Raw genomic sequence first — 20,164 nt, 5'->3', positions numbered from 1 at the left:
CCCTCCCCAGCTCTCTCTCCCTCTTTCTCTCCCAAGACGGCAACCGATTATCCCACCTCAGTGTTGTTTCACCCGCACCTTTGGATACGAGTAAGACGGGCTCCCCAGTTGCAACAGTAACACGGTGCAGTGTGGTGAAGACGAGCGTATCCTTGTCTCCCATCCCTTTTTGTTCTGCTCTCATTATTCTTCTGTTGCTGTTTTTGACTCTCGGATAGTGGTGTGGAGCGTGCGTGTGTGGATATGTGTGCTCGTTACAGGCTATCCTGTCACCATCGCCACTCGCCGTTCTCTCGCTGCCTGTCTGTGTGTGTGTGCGTGTGCCAGCGACTGTATACGGATAGCGTGGGTGTGTATGCATGCGCGCGCTTCTTTTATTTCGTCTCAGTGTGCTCATTCTAGACCTTCGTCCCTCCCACCCCATCATCCCTCTTTTTTTTTTCGGAAGTTCTCTTATATATATATATATTCGTTTCGATAGCGAGACACCAATCTATATATACGTACAGGTATATCACCTCATCTATGTGTTTTCAAGAGCGGCGTACGCATCTCGCCCCCATTCCTTACCCCGCCCCTTTTTATATCTGCTTGAGAGCTCGTTGAGTTGTCGTGTCTGGCTTTGTTTCTCCTCTTTCGCGCTTTTCGAAAGCCTGCCATCACAACGAGAAACAGCCCCCCCCCACCACCACCCACACACACACACAACACAGAAGGGCACACTATGCGGTCAAAGCCTCGCCACTCCTCACGGCTCGCGCTCCACCCCATCGGGGTCGCGTCTGTCATCGTCTTCATTGTGGTGTGTCTTGCCTTTGGCTATCGCATGGGTGTCCGCAATACCGAGCGCGGGTTTCAGCCGCGCCTGGTGGAGCTCCGCGCGCTTGAAAGCGAGCTGAAAGTGGCGCTGCGGATGTGCAAGAGCGAAACGCAGAAACTCATCGACAGCGAGCGCTTGAACAATGACCGTGTGCACGCAATGGTAGAGGCGGTGGCGGCGCTGGAGGCCGATCAGGAGACCGAGGAGAACGCCTACAGGACTATAGAGATGAAGCGAGAAAACTGCACAGCCACGCTCGCGCAGGTGCGTAGACGGATGGAAGAGCCGAACGAGAGTGTCATTCTCGTTCGTCTGGAGGTGGAGGAGCTGAAGCGCGATATCGACGCGCTTCAGGTGTCTATTCAGAAGATCACGCGCGGTGAGGGAATGCGCATTGTCATGCTGAGCCAAGGGCTGCAGCGGCTACGCTCCTTCTACACCAACTGGTGCAGTCGCACGCCTGGGTGTGTGGAGCTGACCGACTCGGAGCTGATCGAGCGGTGGGGCAATGCCACGGCAGACGAAGCGATCATGAAGGAATTTGTGGAGCGGGACGAGGAAGCGCAGAGGACTATGGCGAACAATACATTCCGAGGACTATCGGCGGACACGACCGACATTGTGTTTCAGCCCACCCTGGCGGAAGAAGGGAACGCCTTGACTGTATCAGAAGCACCTGTATTTTTCAACCGCAGCATCTACGACAAGCCTCTGCGCGGCATGGACAAGGCTGCCATGTCGCTGCTCCCCATGCGAGTCACTACCGCGTTTGAGCGATTTACCGACTACGGCCTCTGTGCCTACCGCCACCACAACCCTAACTTCACCTTCCAGTCAGACTTCAAGTATTTATCAGAAACGATGCCTCCGCAGGAGATGCAGCTATCTGAAAAGGGGAAGGATGTGGTCTATCTGCATGAGCTCGTGGCAAGCCCACTCCTTCGGTTCTGCGTCGACTGTGACTCCGCCATGTGGGCGGAGCATTACAAGCTCGCCTGCCTTAGAGACCGCGTCCAGACACACTACGGCACCCACGACTTCTGGGCTGCACGCTCCCTCATCCAAGCCAGTCCGTCGGTGCGGGAAGCTGCCTTCCGCTATTACAAGGCACGAGACTGGCACAAGAAAAAAATTCTGGCTGTCGTGCACCACCAAACCGCTAACCACAATCGTCTCCAGTGCGATGAACTCGTTGATCGCAAGTATGGGCTGCACTACCAGTACCTCAAGGCGAACTACCCAAACATCACGGGACTTCGACAGCACGTCTCGGACGACCGCCGCGCGCAGTGCTCGCCTTCGCTGGAGATGGTAATCGAGTACATCCAGAAGGTGCGTGGCCAGGCGTCTTACATCTTTGATCACGTCTACCTCTCCATGGCCGAAGATCAGCGCAGCACGCTGGAGTCGCTCCTGAGCGTGAACGACGTGACGCAGCTGCGGCCGCTGCTTCTCCCAGCGTACACCAACGCAGAAGCTGAGGCCGCGACACCAGGCTTCACGGAGCTGGTCGACCTCGAGATCGCGGGCCGCGCTACAGACATTCTCGTTAGCCCCTTTCTTTCGTCAAGTCGCTATGTCACCGAGTGCTTTCTCCTGAGGAACAATCTTGCCCCTGGTGATCACGTGTGGACATTCTAGGCGGAGGACAGAAGCTGTGTGGGTCTGAGTCTCTACATGTGTACATATATATATGTGTATGTGTGTGCGTGTGTGTCTCTGAGCGACTTGCTGTTGGTGACTGCCTCCTTGAATTTCTCTTCTGGAGCCGACGGCAGTGATGGATGATGGGCGATCAATCGTGCCCGTCAAACAAACTGTGGGGGTGAGAGGAGGAGGACAAGGGTAACGCACGCCGTTGGCGCACCCGCAAACTCGCTTGCACGTGCGGATCGCCTCTCCGCGCAGTGCGGCAACTGCTCACGAGCACAGGTCGTCCTTGTTCAGTGCAGAAGGCAAGTTGCACGTGAATTTGTATGAGTGCTCGCTCCATCTTTCACGACATCACGGGAGAAGCTGGGCATGCTCTTATTTTTCTTCTTTTTCGTTACTGTGAACTTCTTGTTGCTTGGAGATATCAACTCATCTCACAGGACCCACATTGGCGTGCATCCGCACGCGCACACAAGCGTACTTACTGAATTCGAGCTACCATGGTGATCCTCTCAAGAAGAAAGTGCACATGGGAGGTGCCACTTGTAAAGGCAATGCCCGCCACTGGCTCCCTTTCTCTCTCTGAGGACATCTGTACTTGAGACATATCTGTATGCGTCTATGGCAGTTCTTTATAGTGCCCTCCGTGCCGGCCGTGCTCAGCTAAATACACAGATGCATGCCGACTTTGTTGATTGCCACGAAGAGGAGAAGCTCCTCGCCACGCGTCGCCACAAAATACAACAGCAGCAAAAAAAAAAATGAGAATAAGCGGCGGCAGCGGTCGCATTTTTGAGGCGTTTGGTGGTGAAGAAGAAAGTCATATCAATGCAGTGGAATCGGCAACAACTGCTACAACGATCTCGTTCCCAATATGGGGGAAACGATTGTTTTGTTTGTCTGAGGGAGATGAGTCCTGGCGACGCTCGAAGAGGTCTCTACATGCGTTCTCTCTCTTCTCCGTTTTCTTCTGACTTGGCCTCTTCTCCCCCCCCCCTCCCCGCCTCCACTGACCCGCACTTCTGCTTTCACCTCGAAAATCCTCTGCCATCACCACCACTACACAACAGCGCATCTCCTCATTCTCTGTAGCGCCTTGCCAGCGCTGCTGGAGCAGTTGGATACCGGGTCATCATCCGCCCTCCGCTTCCTCGTTCAGTGCCTCCGGCAAAACGAGGCACAATACATGTAATACTATAGGCGGAAAAAAAAGAAAACATAATGGCAGACCTTCTTGATATTTTGGGGATAGGGGCCGTCGCCAGTCTGATCCCGATGCTCGCGAACGGTCTTCTCCTGGTTGATCGGCCCAAACGGGTCGACATTAATGCCGGAAGGCGGCTCATTCACACAGTGCGGCCCATGATTCCTTACCGTGCCCCGGTGCCGTACACCGGCGGCCGTGTCCGTGCGCTTTTCATAGGAATCAACTACACAGGTATGCGCAACGCACTGCGTGGCTGCGTCAACGATGTTAGCTCGATGCTGGGTACGCTGCAGCAGATCTCCTTCCCGATTAGCGAGTGCTGCATCCTCGTCGACGACCCGTCGTTCCCCGGCTTCTGCGGCATGCCCACCCGCGACAACATCATCAAACACATGCTGTGGCTGACCGGCGACGTACGCCCCGGTGATGTGCTTTTTTTTCACTTCTCCGGCCACGGCGGGCAAACCAAGGCGACTCGAGACTCGGAAGAGAAGTACGACCAGTGTCTCATCCCACTCGACCACGTGAAGAACGGCAGCATTCTCGATGATGATCTCTTCCTCATGCTCGTAGCCCCGCTGCCGTCTGGGGTGCGCATGACGTGCGTCTTTGACTGCTGTCACTCAGCTAGCATGCTGGATCTACCCTTCAGCTACGTGGCGCCGAGAGTAGGCGGCGGCGGGGCACGCGAGTACATGCAACAGGTACGCCGCGGCAACTTCTCGAACGGCGACGTTGTCATGTTCAGCGGGTGCACGGATAGCGGCACCAGCGCAGATGTGCAGAACGGCGGCCACGCGAACGGTGCCGCCACTCTCGCCTTCACGTGGTCTCTTCTGAACACGCACGGGTTCTCCTACCTTAATATCCTTCTCAAGACACGAGAGGAGCTGCGCAAAAAGGGTCGGGTGCAGGTGCCGCAGCTCACGAGCTCGAAGCCGATCGACCTGTACAAGCCCTTCTCCCTCTTCGGCATGATTACGGTAAACGCTTCCATGATGCATTGCGTGCCGCAGCAGTACCAGCAACGTCCGCAGAGCCTCCCGCCGCAGGCGATGCCGCCTCCGGCGGGTTACCCAGTCCACGTACCGCCGCCGCCGCAAGGCTACTACCCTCCGCCGCCGCAAGGCTACTACCCTCCGCCGCAGCGTCCAGGTTGGGGCCTTGGCTACCCAGCGCCGGGATACCCGGCGCAAGGGATACCGGTGCAGCAGGCGACTCTTGGTGTCTCGCGGTGTCCACCATCGCAGTACTTACCTGCGCCTCCGCCAGCACTGTATGCGCCACCTCCACCCGGGCAGCACGGGCCACCGCAGCCCCCGCCAGCCCAGTACACGTTTAGCCCACTCCCGCCTCGCTAAAGATACATCAGAATGTGTGTAGCTGTGTCACGCGCCCACACCACCTCTTTGCCACTGGCCGCTGCAGGCGAGTCAAAAGAGAGGGAGAGGAGGAGACGGTGCTGTGGCACCGGCTCCAGCCCTCTGATCTTCTCACCGCGCCCCTTCGCACGCTCCCTGTGTGTGTGTGTGTGTGTGTGTGTGTGTGTGTGTCTGTATATTGACATGCAGCTGGGGGGGGGGGGGGGGCACCGCCGGTGACGGGTCGCACACAGCAGCGGGAACGGCGACAGTGACGGGGTGGTGCTCTTTCTCTTGGTTCCCTTACCGCTACGCTTTCTCTTTGCTTGCTTGGGAAAGAGCGACGTTGCTGAGGAGGCCTCTTTGCAAAGAGTGGGTGATGCGATCATGTAGACGTCTGATCTCCACCCTCCCCCTCCCTTTCATTGTTGCTGCCCCGTCCATCCCACCCCACCCGCGTGTATGTATAGGTTCTTGCTTGTCTTACCTTGCGTTGCCTTACTTTGTGTATATGCGTATATCTCTGTGTGTTTGTGTGTTTTTGTTGCCTTTCCTCTCTGCGCTTCAACGGGCGGTCGCGCTGTTGTTTCTTTGTTGTTGCTGGTTTTTCTTTTGGCTGTTTGAACGAAACTGCGAACCGCTGCCATCTCTATTCCCTTCCGCCGCATTCCGTTCACGCTTTCTTTCTCTTTTCCTCTGCCTCCCCCCCCCCCACTCTGCCGCGCGCTGACTCAGTAGAGGGAAGAATGGGGAGGTGCCCTACGCGCTAGGCGTCTACATGCGGCACAGCAGAAGGCATGAAAGGCTCGCGACTGCCCATCTTTCAAAGGGCACAAGCGTAAATTCAAGCTTGTCTCAGTGGACGTGGACGGTAGATCCTTTTTCTTTGGAATCGTCAAGGCGGCGTATTCTAACGCTTATGTGCGGACCTGGTCAGCATCGCCTTCAGCTCGTGTCGGCCCGTCCCTCCCCTCCCCTCTCCCTCCTACTCGAGCCCTCTCGCTTTCTCTCTCCGTCGTCCTTCTGACACCCGTTCGCCCTACCTCGCGCATTGCCCCGCGCTCTGTGCAATATGCCTCACACAAGCGTGTACATGTGTACGTGTGGTGCCCGGTATTCGATTATAACACGCACAGAAAAGATTCCGAGGTGCCAGAGTGAGCCAGAGGGGGCCCTCTGGCATAATAGTCGTAATCCATCGCCAGCACACGACGCACATACTACAAACTTGGTCACAGTTGCTCCTCTCGATTACGCAATTACTTTAAAAGAGGGCAAACGGAAACGATACCGCGCAAGCATGTTGCGATGCTGTGCAGCAAGCTCTCGCCTGGCGTTGCTGGCTGGTTTGGCGAGGGTGGGCACGAGTACGCTGTCCCAGTACCCTCGCTGGTGCAGTCGCAGCAGCAATACGTGCGACACTAACGGCACGACCGGTAGCAACACCAAGTCTAGCTCCGAGCAGGACGCGCACCAGATGTCGGGCGACGCCGCTGAGAGAGCGAGCGGGTCTGCGATCGTAAACGGTGCCCCCAGTGGCCACTCCGCCACCAGCGAAATCCAGCAGCGCCACAAGGGTTTCATCGAGCCCTCTGATGATGTCGTCATGGAGACTGCGCGCAAGGCGCTCGCGCGGGAAGGACGGGATGCAATCCCGGAGGCGATTGTGTGGAGCTGGGAGACGACGGCACCTCCCATCCTCGCCAGGGGAAAACAGAATATCTACGACCTCACCGACGATATCCCAAAGCACGTGAAGCCGTTCTGGTACCACGAGTATTATCAGCAACGCGAGTACTTCCGGCTGCAGCGCGAGAAGCGGCCCCTGAAGGAGCGCATAAAGTTGTGGGCTGGCGTGCTGACAGCCATGGCCGTCGCTGGGGCAGTGCTCACATTCTTTCGGGTATGGGTGGAGCAGCCACGCGAGATTCGCCAGCTGCGTGAGGAGCTGTTGCAGCACACATACGGGCGTGTTCTCGAGCTAGCAGCCGGGCACGGACAGAATATCGGCGCCTATCCGTACGCAGTCCACGAGGTCGTGCTGACGGACTCCAACCCGCAGCAGTTGCAGGCCATGCGCTACCGCATCCCCCATACCGCTTATCCAAAGTACGACGTGAAGCGCGTGCGCTCGGAAACCCTGGACAATTTCAAGGACGGCGAGTTCGACTGTGTCGTAGACATGTTCGGCCTCTGCCACCTACGCGACCCCGTCATGGCGCTGCGTCAGATGCAGCGCGTCGTGAAGCCGAGTGGAATGATCTTGCTGCTGGAGCACGGCGCGAGTCCTTACCCGCCCGTAAACTGGTTTCTCGACTACTTTGCGCAGCAGCACAAGGTCAACACGCACGGTTGCAAGTGGAACTCCCCGATCCGCCAGTACCTTCAGGAGTCACGGTTGGAGGTGAAGGAAATGCGCAACATGCACTACGGCACCACCTACTACGTCGTGGCTTACCCGGAGGTTCTGGAGGCGTACAAGGATCATGAGAAAGAGGCGGAGCAAGTGAAGGAGAGGAGTAAATCCAGATAATGATGTGAGGCAGTGCACCCCCACCACCACCCTCTGGAGCGAGTGAAGTCGAGAAAGATAAGTGTTGTCACATTCCTGTATGCCTGTGTGTGTGTGTGTGGAGGCCCAGCAGCACCCCCTATCCCTGTCAATGCCGAGCCACTTGCGGTGGTGACGCGGGGCCAGGCACCCGCGACGTGGTGGTGCCAGAGCGCTTCATCGCTGCTCATGCCGGCAGCCATGTCGTGGACGGCGTTGCGTCGGAGCGGCCTGCGACAGCGAGCACGCGCCCCCTCCCAGCACTCCATCTCCTCCCGCATGTCTTCCCCCGCTCCCCCCCCCAACCCTCATCGTTGTACTTCCACGTCGCCTTCGTACGCTTGCGGCTTTCTTTTCTGCACCCTTCCCCCTCTGTCTTCTCCCTTTCGCTGCCTCTTCCCATGTGGCTGCGGCTGCTCTAAGAGACATGCAAAGACGGCGCGCACGCACGCACGCGAAGCAATCGGCACAGTTTGGCAGAAGTATAGAAAAACATCAATGAACACCTTCTTCCCCCCTCCCTGATCTCCTCTCTCTCTCTATCCCCACCGCAGACAAAGAGAGACGCTACCCAGAAAAATATTGAGGGGAAAGGGGAGGACAGTGTGGTACATCACAGAGTTTGTGTGCTACAAGACGCGAATGTCGTGCATGGGACAGCAATGCCCTCCATCTCACGCGGTGCTTCTCCTGCCTGCCCCTAGTGGTGGCGCGAGAAGCGGCGCATACACCACAGCACCACCGCAGCACACAGCTACTACGTGTCTCAGATGCTTCGTTGAGTCGCTTCAAAACGGCACACCACCACCCTCCGTGGATGAGGTGTACCGCGGTGCCGTAGCCATCATGGAGGCGCTTGTGCATAACTGCCCCGCCAGCGAAGATGGCGAAGGCGCGCTGCTGGCCTGGGCATACGACTGGCTGACGTTCGACCGCGACACCGACCCCTGTGCAATACTCACCTTCTCTGGGGAGGTGCGCGTTTCGCATCCGCGCCGTATGGGCTCCACTTTGGCCGATGTCCTTGTCGCGTTGTACACGTACGTCGTACGCCATGGAGGCCGTTTCAGCGGCGGCCGCTCGGTGGTCGCAGCTGATAAGACGGGCGCAAGAGCAGCACTGGGCACCGCTGCTGGCTCTCTTCACAGTCCGGGTCGCGACGCGGAAGATGCTCGGTGGGTCGTGCTCGTCGACCTTGCCCAGTTTCTCTTCTCCTGCTGGGATCTGCTGTTGGTCGGCGTGCCGACGCCCTTGTCGCAGCAGGTGCCGCCGTTGCACACCAGCATGGCGATTCTAACTTCTCAGGAGGCATCGTTGCAGTGCCGTAGCGCTGTTTTTGACTGCTCACCAGCTGTCCCGTTGCCATCGCCGGTGTTACTCGGGGAGACCGGCGACGGCGTGCCTGAGGACGCACGGCAGTGCTGCTACCGGGAAGGAGAGGATAAGGAGCCTGTGCAACGCGCCGGATCGCATGAGAACGTCGCTCAGGTGACCGCCGAATCCGTGCACGACGTAGTTCGCCGGGTTATAAGTGAGATTTTCCGTGTCGCCGACGACGACGCGGCTACAATCGCGGCAGGTCACAGCCGTGGCCCGCTCCGGAGCCCTGCGGCCGCCGCCACATTTCTGAAAATGGTGCAAGCCTCTCCCCTGCTCCGGCGGCTTGTATGCTCTTCTCCACTTCTCATCCGCTCCCTTGCGCGGTATCTCCTGCCGCGGCTCGTTTTGCTGCATCATCGTCAACAGCAGCAGCTCCATCATCACGTCCCCGGTGAGGTAGGGGGAAAAAGAGCAGTGGCTGCCACCGCCATCGAAGCACTGCTTTCCACGCTACACGCCGTCTCCTCATATGCAGCCTTGCCCATGTCGATGTGGTCTGCGCAGCCGCTGCCAGTCGTCGCGTCGCAGCTGTCGTGCCGCTGCTGCTCGTCGGACTCTGAGGTGTCACCAGCATCCTCGCTTGCTGACAGCGACGGCGCCACGCTGCTCGAAACCCTGTGTGTCGTGCTGCAGTCTTGTTGCGGGGCTTACCCGTCCCCGTTGCGCCTTCAGACCTTGCGGCTTTTGCACCTGCTGAGCTCTTCACCCACGACGCGGCACGCGCTCTTCTCCTCGTGCCGCCGCGATGAGGTGTCAAGCATGTTTTCGATGCACGAGGAGAAGCCAAGACCAGCAGATGCAGCAGCTGCTGCCGCGGCTGTGTCTAGATCGCAGAGGCCTAGTGCGCTGGATGTTGCACCGCACCTGCTGCCGCTATTACTCAGCGGCGAGGGCGAGGTAGAATCGGTCCAGCTCACCTGCAGCGTGCTGCAGCTGATACTCCTCCACGTTCAGTCTCCACGTCTTTCTGCGCCACTCTCCGACCAGCACAACAACACTGCCCACAACACGACCACGGCAGCAGCTGGTGTGGCCGCCACCTTCACAGAAGACGGTATCGTCGGGACCGCAGATGATGTGTTGGGCATCAAGGCGGCAGTTCAGCTTGCGCACCACATAAAAGACTACGCGATGCAGGCGCTCTACTCCTGCACGTGCAAGACCGGGTACGCCTTGGTTGGGCTGCTGGACAGTGCGGCGTCTGTCGTGGCTGGCGCACGTGCGCTGCGGCAAGGTGCGAGCATCGGAGCAGACGCATCTGCCGAGTATGACGATGCAACAGTGCGATGGGAGCAGCGACAGGACTGGCGCATCATCTTCCACGTCGCAGAGGTGGACATGGCGCTCTTCGGCGTGCTTCTCCAAGGGACCGCTCTGTACGATGCACTTGTCCAGTGCAACGGCGCCTGCGTCAGTGACGACGGCAGCGAAACCCGACTTGTCTGGGATGAGGTTGCAAGCAGCATCGTCGCTATCGCGTCGCATGAGCGCGGCGCGCAACTCTCCCTCTACAGCTTCCTGCGCTGCCTGGACGCGCTTGCGGCCGGGATGCGGGGCAATGTGCAGGCTCTCTGGTGCAACCGTCTGCGCCAGCTGGCGCACGAACTACTTGAGCGTGTGGACAGCCATGTGCAAGACACGAGGTGGCGGCCAGCCGACACCGCAGCCGCGATGAGGACGTTTTCGACTTTGGTGATGTCTGGTGCGCTCCAAGACAACTCCAATGACGAGTCCTTGTCCACCACGGCTGTGCCCCACGTTCGCGACGCGGCGGACACGCTCCTCCTACGGCGAATGGTGGACCCTCAGACACTGCATCTTCTGACGCGGGTGACAGCAGCCTACCTACCGGCCTCGTGTGGCCTCCTCGTCCCCCTAGGTGTGCAGCTACTCGACGATGCTGTGTGCACAGGCGAACTCATCGCGATTCACTGCCCGGAGCCTAGCGGTTACCCTACAATGACGTCGGCGTCCGTGGAGGAGAGTCGGTGTCTGCTCCGCATTGCCACGTTTCTCATGCGCAATCAGCGTGAGAGCGGGGCAACCCCGACGCCGACATTGACGTCCAAGGAAAGTCGCACGCGGCGTGCAAGCGACGGCCCCAGCCCCACTGGCCAAAAGCCCACCATCCCGCCCTACCCTATCCCAGGACAGCCCCACATGTCGCCGTACACCTCCCGCGGCACAGGACGCTCAAATGGCGGCGCCGACAGGGCCGGGCTGTTGGATGTCCTGCTTGGCCTCTATCCGGAGGCGCCAGAGCTGTTAGCGGCGCGGACGGAGCTCATCCACGCTGTGGCACGAGGGCACGACGCTGAAGATGCACAGCCGGAGCTCCTCGCTGCCCGTGCCTCCGCGTTCGTGGGCGCTGCGTCACTGACTGAGGTAGCGATGTGCGCGAGTGACCTCCAGGCCTCGCTTTTGCTGAGTCTGGCGACGCTCGGGTGTCGTCCATGCGTCGGGCGACAAGAGCTACGTGCCATGCTGGAGGACCAGTGCCTCGTGTTGTGCAGCCGTCTACAGCGGGCAGGCTTCAGCGACTCTACTCGAGCGCCGGTCGCATTATGGTTAGCTGAGGCGGCAGAGGAGGAGGGTGATGCTGTCGACCCGGCAATCGCGGAGACAGCATCCGACGGCGACGGCGACGACAACGCGGGCCTGCTGCTCGACGCACTGCAGGAAGTGTTCATCCTATTTGTTGTGCGCATGTTATGGTACGGCGGTCCGGAGTCAGATCCTTCTCAGCCATTGCCATCACCGTCGTCGCAGGCGTCTGCCACCGATGCCGCGGCAGATGGTTTTTTCTCTGAGGCGCATGCGCACGCGCTCATGATGTGTGTAGAGGATAGTGTGGAGTTGCAGGAAGGTCTGCGCCAGCTCCTCTTCGACCTCCACACGCAGTATCGCGTGGACGTGCGCGGCTTCCTGACGCTTCTCCAGAGTGAGAAAGACCACGTGCCGCGACAGCGACCGCATCAGGCGCAGGCCCCGTCGTCCGTGCTCTTTGCCGCTGCTGTTTTGAGCGTGATCCTTTACGATGGAGACCAGCCCGGGCTCTCGGCGACACAAGCCGGCGCGGCATCTCCACTTCGTACGTATATGCGCTCTCTTCGCTCAGTGCATTGGCTCACCGACACCTCGTCGCAGGAAGCGGGCGTGCCTTTCTCGGTCGGCCTGCTCTTGAGGTCGGTATTCCGTGTGGCACAACGGGAGCTCCTGTCCCTCGATTGCCTTCCTCACCCCCAAGAGCAACTGGCGGATGTAGCGCTGGCCACCACCGCCGCATTCCCCGCAGCCATTGGGAGTCTGCACTTTCTCTACGGCGAGCTGGCGTTCCAGCAGCGCGGCTTGCAAAGCGGCGCTTTGCCGGTGCAACGCGTGGTGGAACGCCAGCTCGCAGCCGGAGAGGACGTTCCGGTTTCCGCCTCCGGCTCGTCACCCGGTGTGGCGCTTTCAATTTGCGTGTTGCGTGAGCACCTGGTACCGTTTCTCCTCCGCACCAACAGCAGCAGTGCTGCACACCGCAATAATCTGTCCATGACCGTCGCTGCCCTCAAGTACTCCACAGTGCTCTTGCAGCTGATGTCTGTCGCGCTGTGGCCCCTCGCACCGGCGACGTGCACGTCAGTGGACGCAGTACTGACCGAGTATGCCATGAGCCGCGCTCGCCAGCTTCTAGCGCTCACAACAGCCGAACTGACGCGCGCTGACGGCGCCGCCCGCAAACTTCTCTATCCCCTTTTGCAGCTGCTGTACCTGCTGCTCATGCGCGCGCACAAGGTCGATGTGGTGCGCCGCTATGGCACCGACTTGCTTCTCTTTGCCTTCAGAGCAAGACACGCTGCTATCGCACGCGCCCACCTGATCGTCTCTGGCGAAGTGGAGCAGGGTGCTCTGACAGACTCTGATGAGGACAGCGCGCACGTCTGCGTCATTGCATCCATTGTGTACATCATGGCTCAACAGATTGCCGCCCCAAGGCGAAAAAGAACGACGGGGGATACTGAGATAGGGAGTGTCGAGGACGTTGCTCGTGCGGCCTCCGGCGGCGCTGCAGCAGTCGGCGGAGGGGGGCTAGAGCCACCGTCGCGGAAAGACATGCCTTGGTATGTGTGGATCCCCGTCCTACGGTACTACTGGTGCTTGCGGACCGCAGTCAGCCGCACCGCCAACGACCATGCCGTGCGTGAGCAACGGCGAAGCGTGCTGCGCATACTGGTTTCCGGCGTGGAGTACGTAATTCGACTCTGTGGGGTGTCGCATCTGGCGTGCTGCAGCCACAGCGCAGCTCACGTTAGCAACGACCCCGACCGAGATGAGCGGCAAGCCGCAACCATCTTGATTGACTGGTGCACTGAGCTGATCTTCACCTCTTGGAGGAGCGGCGACGACTTCAACGACGCGCACGCCAACGGCACAATCGTTGCGGCGCGCCTGCTATACCTTCTCTTCTACCGCTTTCGTGCGCTAGCTGCGAACTCTGTGTGGTTCAACGCCCTCGTCCTGAGCTGTATGCGTCAGACAGCGCTGTCGCGGCTGCTACGGCTCCCACTGGCCGCTGAAGGGTGGCTGCTCGCCGCGCTCATTCAAGTTCTGCCCTACGTGCAGCACTCGCGCGCATATGAAAACTATGTGAAGGGAAGCGCTGCCAAGTTCTTTGAGAAGCCGGAAATTGCGGTGCGCGTAAAACTGTTGCCGCACACTCCACCAAAGGAAGCGGCAACGGCAGTTGCAGCACGCCTTGTTGGTGCTTGTGGCGGCTGGGCTGATGTGTCGGCTTCGGAGCCCGAACTCAGCTGCGTCCTTCGCATTCTTGTGGCGGCGTGTCGGCGATACGAGTTGTCCTCGCACCGCTTGCGCAGCAGCAGCAGCAGCCTCGAGGTGATCGTTCCGCTGGGTTTGCAGTTTGTGGAGGAGGCTCCTATACGTGAATGCCCTTCTGTTCTGGAGTACGCTTTCCCCTACACCGTCCCCTTCACGACAACCGCGGCACCACCTCTCCTGCTCGTCTTTCGCTGCTTTGCCGACCAGATCCACGCGTGACGTGTCTTCTGCTGTTCTCTCTGCTCTCGAGCTCTCTCTTGTTTGGGTGTTGCTCTGTTTCTCCCTCACTGCTCAAATACAGCTTCTACATCCACGGCTCTCAGAGAAGCGCGGCGGATCTTTGGTATAAACACCTCCTTCGGAAATAGGCACTCACGAGGGTGTCGTCGCATGCTGGACATCATGCGTGTGAGATGTGCGCGCCAGTCCACCTAGCCCCTCTCTCTCTCCCTCAGACCTGCTCTTCCACCCCTCCCTCTCTCAAAAGTGCCCACACAAACATATCCGTGCGCGAAAGACGCCTCGACTCTCGCCTTCACTGCACCCGCACGTGTGTCTCCAGCTCTCTCTCCCTCTCTTGATGCATGTATGCCTTTCTTGGCGAAGTCGCAGTGCACGTACTTTGTGTTTCTGCTCATTCTTTTGCCATCTGCCCCCCACGCTCTGCGTGCGGCCAGAGAGATCTGCAGCGGATCGAAAGTACCCGTGATCGGCGAGGAACTAGCGTAGCTGCGTCGCTTTTTGCCTCTCCTGCCCTTGCTCCTCTTCCCCTCTGTATGTGTGTAGCAGGATGAGTCTGCGACGCAGTGCCGTGCGGTGGAGGCCGGCGTACACAGTGCTCGCTCACCGCTCTAGCGACATCTCCGCAGCAGTCCCAGAACGCCATCATGTCCGACCAGGTGTCTCTGGTCTATCTGCTAGCTCTCATATGTGGGAATCTGTGGTGGGTGCCTTCTATGACGAGTTTTTGTTGTACACGCAGCACTGCTCGAGTGAAGTGCGCCTCACGAACGCGGCGGAGGCTGCGATGCTGCGCTGCCTCGATGAAGAGCGAGCCAGCGAGGCGCTCGAAGTCTACGAAGCGGTGTGCCGATGTGGGATTGTCGGGATGTCACGAACGCAGGGCCGCAGCAGCTGCTGTACGTCGCCAACCACGACTGCGCCACGCACGTGCACGTCCCAGGCCTCTGTCTCCTTAGATCAGCTGGCTCAGCGTGCGTTGACGCACGTGCCGCACCGCCAGTGCCAGAATTCAATGCTGGCACTTCTCATGGCGGCAGAGCTCGACGCGCCTTCGTCTACCACAGACTACGGCGATGGCCGCAGGGCTGCAGGCTCACCTCACGGCAGCCGCGACTTGAATGCGTCATCATGCAGTGCGTATGCAACGTCCACAGCAACGGACGATGAGAGAGGAGTGTCTGTAGAGGCCACGCTTCTGTCACAGGCTGGGGCTCCCTCCGCCGCGGAGCAGGCGCGAATTCGCGTTCAGCAACGTCTACACGCCCTCCACACAACGCAGCAGCTTCGCCAACCTCTTGGGAAGGAGTGTTGCTTGGTGGAGATGCTGCAGCTCTGTGCACCTTCCGACGTCGGCTCACGTGCTTTCACGGCGGTTAAGAAGGTGACAGATGAGGTCGAAGTCGGCCCTCTGCGCACTCTTTCGCACGTGGTCTTGCACCACCCCTTCACCCACATACAGCCCTCCGCGCCGTGGGCACAGCGGGAGGTACTCTGGGAAGAAATCACCTCGCGTGTGTGTGCGCAGTCTTTGACCCCCGCCGATGCTGCCCGCCTCACCAAGATCGAGGACGCCGTTAGCCCGTACCGACTCTTCTGCAAGAGCTCGCTGATGTTCCTCGCGCGGATGGTGCCGAACTGGGATGCGGTGCTGGTGCGCCGCGTCGCCGAGACGCTGGTGTTACCTGCCGCCGCACATAGCGTTTTCCCAGAGTCGTACCGGCGACTGCGTTCCACCGCAGCGCAACGCAGACGTTCCTCGGCGAGGATAGCGCTGTCGACGCCAGGAGTGGCTTGCGACCAACTTGCCGCTCCTGGGTGCTGCACTTCGTGGACAGACTCAGCCACGCACAAGTTGTTTGGAGAGGAGAGCTGTGACGGCCACGTGTCACCACTGCTGCGAGTCGAGTATCTCGTTAAGCGACGCGTACACCACGATGTCGTCGTTCCCGACACGGCATACATGCTGCAGCGCTTTCAGCAGGTCAAGCAACTGGCGCGCCACCGCGAAGTCATCGTGACGCACGGTGTCTTTCTCGGTCTTGTGGCTGCCGCCTCGCTTCCCACCCACTCCACGCGCTTCCACGCGCGACGCGTGCTACGAGACATCATGTGCGCCACCACCACGGCCGTCACCGGCAAGGCGAGCGCCGAGGCTGGAGGCCAGCTGGACGTGCAGGGCCTGACGTCAGCATCCCGTCGACGCCACCAGCAGCAGCAGAGCGGGTTCACCCTGTTGGGGCTCCAGGATGAATTGGCGCTGCTCGAGCGGTGCCCAGAGCGCTTTTACTTGTCGGAGTTCTCATCCGCTTCCTCGCTCTCGGACTGGGCCCTCATGGGTCAGTGGACCTCGCTCGACTCAGCCGCGCGCGTCGGCGACATCCAATATGGGGGCTGTCCCTCCATCGTACTCGTCGCGAAGCAGCTTCAGCGCATGATTGCAGCGCACGACCGCGGCGAAGACTTCTTAGCAAACAACGCGACGACTGTCCCCACCAGCACATGCGTCGGGATAGATAGCCTTGTGCAGCACATCTTGCAAGGGAACAACGCCGCTAGCCCAAAGATGCCTTCATCTAAGCAGTCAACCGGTCCGCTCTTCAAGAACCGCTCCTGTGGTTTGCGGGCTCGCATGCCGATCGTGGTAGCCACGACACACGAAAGCACACGGGCGGCGGCCTTCACGGTAGGCCTCAATATGCACCCACCGGCCGGTGTCGCACCGTGAGCTGGCGGCGGGACCGCTCCGCCGGCATTTTCCTTTTTTCCTTTTATCGAGCTCTTGCGTGAAAGGCGTGTCCTTCACACTTCTCTGTCCATGTGTGCACGAGTGCACACATGGGCCGATGCAACGTTGGCATGAGCAGCAGCGGTGGAATGAGGGGTTGTCGCTTCCCTGTGAGGCTTGCTCATGCATATCTCATCGCCAACTGTGAGTGCCATTGTATGCGCTGCGACGACAAAGCCAAGGAAAAGAAGGAAAACGAGACGAAGAGCGCGCTCGAGTGGGGTGCGCGGCTGCGTCTTTCAACGGTGGGGCCCTCGCCTCTTTTTATCACCGCATTGTGTTTGTCTGTTCTCTCTCCTTCCGGAGTCGACGACTGTGAGAGCTGGTCATCGCCACTTGTGTGTGTTTACCCATTCATGCCTATGCACTGTTGCGCTCACAACGCAACCAGAGCACATGTACGCACACGCACACGCGCGTGTGTGTGTGCGCAACTAGATGCGCGCCCTTGCTGTGCGCTTGATCTCTATTTTTCTGCCGCCTCCTTGCAGTCCCTCAGCCGCGCCTCAGACTTACGCGTCTTCCCTCTTTTTCCTTTATTTTCTTTGCCCTCTGCCTTCGCGTCTGCCCCTGGCCATCTCAACCGCCACCATCGATGCCGCAACTGGTACCCTCCCAACCTCCCCACACACACACACACACGCACGCACCTCTCGCAGTAGTGTAACTAATTTCTTAGTGGAAGAAAACGAACTCACAGGTACCCACGTACCCACGCAAGTACAACGACGATCATCGCCCTCCCACTCTCTTGACTCCTCCCTTCTCTGATCTGCGTGTGCGTCGGTGAGTCGGACCACAATGTTCCGCCGCTCCTTCATTTCGGCCTTTCAGGCCACCCGCGCCGCCCGTGTCTCGCTCGTCTTCAAGCAGCTAGAGGGTAACATGCCCCTGACCAAGAAGGACAAGCCGGTCGACTCGTGGTCGGACGAGTTCATGAAGCCGCCGCAGTCGGCAGAGATGACGAAGAAGTATGGTCGCTATGCCAAGTACTCCGACCCGGCTCTCTGCGACGTGGACACCTCAGATGAGGTCGTGCTGAACACGTACCCGGAGGGAGCTCCGCAGGGCCGCATCGAGGCCACCGCCGGCGTGGCTCTGAAGGACTACGATGCAAGCATGTGGGACGAGGAGTTCTTTCGCAAGCACATCCTCAAGCCAAAACTCGCCGACGACATGGAGGACCGCGCCCGCGTCACGGACTACGCGCTCAACTCCGCGATGCTCGGCTTTGTGATTCTCATGGCCCGCTACGCCGTGCTGCCGCTTTGGTACGTTGGGCAGCCCGCCATGTCCATGGTCGGCCAGATGAACATCGAGGCCGAGATCGGCGAGCTCGACGAGCGCCAGTGCACGACGGTCGTGTGGCGTGGCAAGCCCGTTTTCGTGTACCGTCGCTCGGCTCGTCAGATGAAGGAGGTGATGGAGACGCCGCTGTCGGCACTCAAGGACCCTGAAACCGACGAAGCCCGCTTCCCGGACCGCCGCGACAAGGCTGTCGTCATTGCCATCTGCACCCACCTCGGCTGCGTGCCGATCCCCAACGAGGGTCTCTTCAACGGTTTCTTCTGCCCGTGCCACGGCAGCCACTACGACCCCTCCGGCCGTATCCGTCAAGGCCCTGCCCCGCTGAACCTTGAGGTGCCGCCGTACCGCTGGATCGATGACAACACAATTTACATGGGTAAGCTGTAAGCTGCTCCCGTCTGGGGTGCAACCATGTGCACACACTCTTGTGCTGACGACGTCTTTTTCTCTGTCTTTGCTCTTGTTGTTGTGATGAGCAGCTCACCTGGCGTGTCCACGCTTGAGAGGTGTACGGTGCTGTATGACTCTCGTGGCTCTGTCGGCGCGCTCCGTCGTGCTGGGTTGTCATTGCAAATAGTGGGCATGGGTGGGAGAGCAAGTGATCTTGGGTGTTGTCGTCTTTCCTGTTCTCTCCCCTTGCGTGTCGGTGTGGGTGTAGGTGTGGGTGTGGGTGTCGATCTATTTTTCTTTTGCGTAGGAAAGTCGTATCTCCAACAGGAAGTCCCTTAGAATGCACACAGACACACATGTGTACGTACAAGCCCGGTCAAGCACACGCACGTGTTTCTTGCCCTCTATCACCCATCACACACGCACAGACGTGCACACAGCCCGACCGCGAGCCCGTACACACAAACGCAAAACGCCCACACCACATCTTTCTCTCTCTGCCTATCTTGGTCGGCTTTATGAGGTGATGCTATTCACGCGCAGGAGATTTCGTATGTGTCTGGAAGGCTCGCGAGGGTGTGCACTTTATTCGGGGGGTTTCTTTGTGTGCATGCATGCATGCATGTGTGTGTGTGTGTGTGTGTGTGTGTGTGTGTATCTCTGCATGTGCGCATGTGTGCTCTTACCTTTCTTCCTTTTAAAAAAAAGTAGCAGTATCTTATCAGCACCAGCAATAAAGCATGCGAAAGGCAAACGAACAATAACAAAAAGCGGAAAACTCTCACGCCTACAGAGGCCACGCCAACGAGCCTGGCTCATCGGGCACACGTGTCCCTTTACAGCAGTAAAGAAAGGTACGGTGACGGGGATGGGATGCAAGTTAGCTGGCAAGGAGCACCATCTTCAAGTGCGCCACAGGAAAAGAGGTGATCTGTGTGTAAGGGCAAAGCAGAGATTGTTACAAGCGCGGGAGAGGGAGCAAGAGGAAGAGAGGGGGGAGAAAAACGGTTTTCAGGTGCAAGCGTGATATTCTCTGGTGTCTCCAACAAGTCGTCCGCGATCCCCCGCCCCCCTATTCCTCTTCGTTTCTCCTCTCGCTTCCACGGCCTCTCTGTCCTTATCTTATCGCGTTTCTGTGGTGGTGGTGGCTGCTGTTGACCTTGGAGAGGATGTCTGTGTACACACGTGCCTCTGCGCCGACGAAGTTAGGGTGCGCACGAGCGTGCGTACATCTGCGTGCCCTCCCTCCACCCCACACCTTTCTCTGTTCAGATGGGCGTTGCTACAACGATTATGCTATGTCATTTTACTTCTTGGGAGCTTCATTCTTCTCCCTCCCTACCTACCCTTCTGTGTCGCACGCCTCACCCAATACCGCACGCACTCAACAGCTACATGCCCCACACACACACACACACACACGACGCATATGCGTATGCACGCTCATGCAGTGCGACTGGAAGAGAGCGAAGCCTATATTCTGCGACCCTTTAACGTCCTCTCTTCACCTCTCCGTCAACTATTTTCTTCTCGCTGTATCACTTACTAGACGTTGTCTTCCTCAACCTTGCATCCAAACGTGCACACGCACACGAATGCATACACAGATCCGCAGATAAGCAGACATGCATAGCGCTTTTTC

The 20,164-nt window shown here is 59.0% G+C and overlaps 6 protein-coding genes across 6 annotated transcripts; all 6 read left to right on the top strand.

Moving 5' to 3' along the window:
* Positions 1-724: 724 nt before the first annotated feature.
* Positions 725-2,461, top strand: LINJ_35_1590 (conserved hypothetical protein; the record flags this gene model as incomplete). Its single annotated transcript, XM_001468942.1, has 1 exon — positions 725-2,461. One exon carries the CDS (start codon positions 725-727, stop codon positions 2,459-2,461), a length of 1,737 nt encoding a protein of 578 aa, XP_001468979.1.
* A 1,233-nt stretch (positions 2,462-3,694) lies between these two features.
* On the top strand, positions 3,695-5,041 carry LINJ_35_1580 (putative metacaspase; the record flags this gene model as incomplete). Its single annotated transcript, XM_001468941.1, has 1 exon — positions 3,695-5,041. One exon carries the CDS (start codon positions 3,695-3,697, stop codon positions 5,039-5,041), a length of 1,347 nt encoding a protein of 448 aa, XP_001468978.1.
* Positions 5,042-6,518: 1,477 nt separating this feature from the next.
* On the top strand, positions 6,519-7,574 carry LINJ_35_1570 (conserved hypothetical protein; the record flags this gene model as incomplete). The annotated part of the gene is made up of 1 exon (XM_001468940.1): positions 6,519-7,574. The coding sequence occupies one exon, from the start codon at positions 6,519-6,521 to the stop codon at positions 7,572-7,574; it is 1,056 nt and encodes a 351-aa protein (XP_001468977.1).
* Positions 7,575-8,438: 864 nt separating this feature from the next.
* On the top strand, positions 8,439-14,015 carry LINJ_35_1560 (conserved hypothetical protein; the record flags this gene model as incomplete). The annotated part of the gene is made up of 1 exon (XM_001468939.1): positions 8,439-14,015. The coding sequence occupies one exon, from the start codon at positions 8,439-8,441 to the stop codon at positions 14,013-14,015; it is 5,577 nt and encodes a 1,858-aa protein (XP_001468976.1).
* A 709-nt stretch (positions 14,016-14,724) lies between these two features.
* On the top strand, positions 14,725-16,764 carry LINJ_35_1550 (conserved hypothetical protein; the record flags this gene model as incomplete). Its single annotated transcript, XM_001468938.2, has 1 exon — positions 14,725-16,764. The coding sequence occupies one exon, from the start codon at positions 14,725-14,727 to the stop codon at positions 16,762-16,764; it is 2,040 nt and encodes a 679-aa protein (XP_001468975.2).
* An 861-nt stretch (positions 16,765-17,625) lies between these two features.
* On the top strand, positions 17,626-18,519 carry LINJ_35_1540 (putative reiske iron-sulfur protein precursor; the record flags this gene model as incomplete). The annotated part of the gene is made up of 1 exon (XM_001468937.2): positions 17,626-18,519. One exon carries the CDS (start codon positions 17,626-17,628, stop codon positions 18,517-18,519), a length of 894 nt encoding a protein of 297 aa, XP_001468974.2.
* Positions 18,520-20,164: the final 1,645 nt, after the last annotated feature.

The sequence above is a fragment of the Leishmania infantum genome, chromosome 35 (assembly GCF_000002875.2).
Source record: "Leishmania infantum JPCM5 genome chromosome 35".
NCBI classification, from domain to species: domain Eukaryota; phylum Euglenozoa; class Kinetoplastea; order Trypanosomatida; family Trypanosomatidae; genus Leishmania; species Leishmania infantum.
The sequence above is the reverse complement of the archived record's forward strand: the minus strand, read 5'-3'. Positions and strand labels throughout refer to the sequence as shown.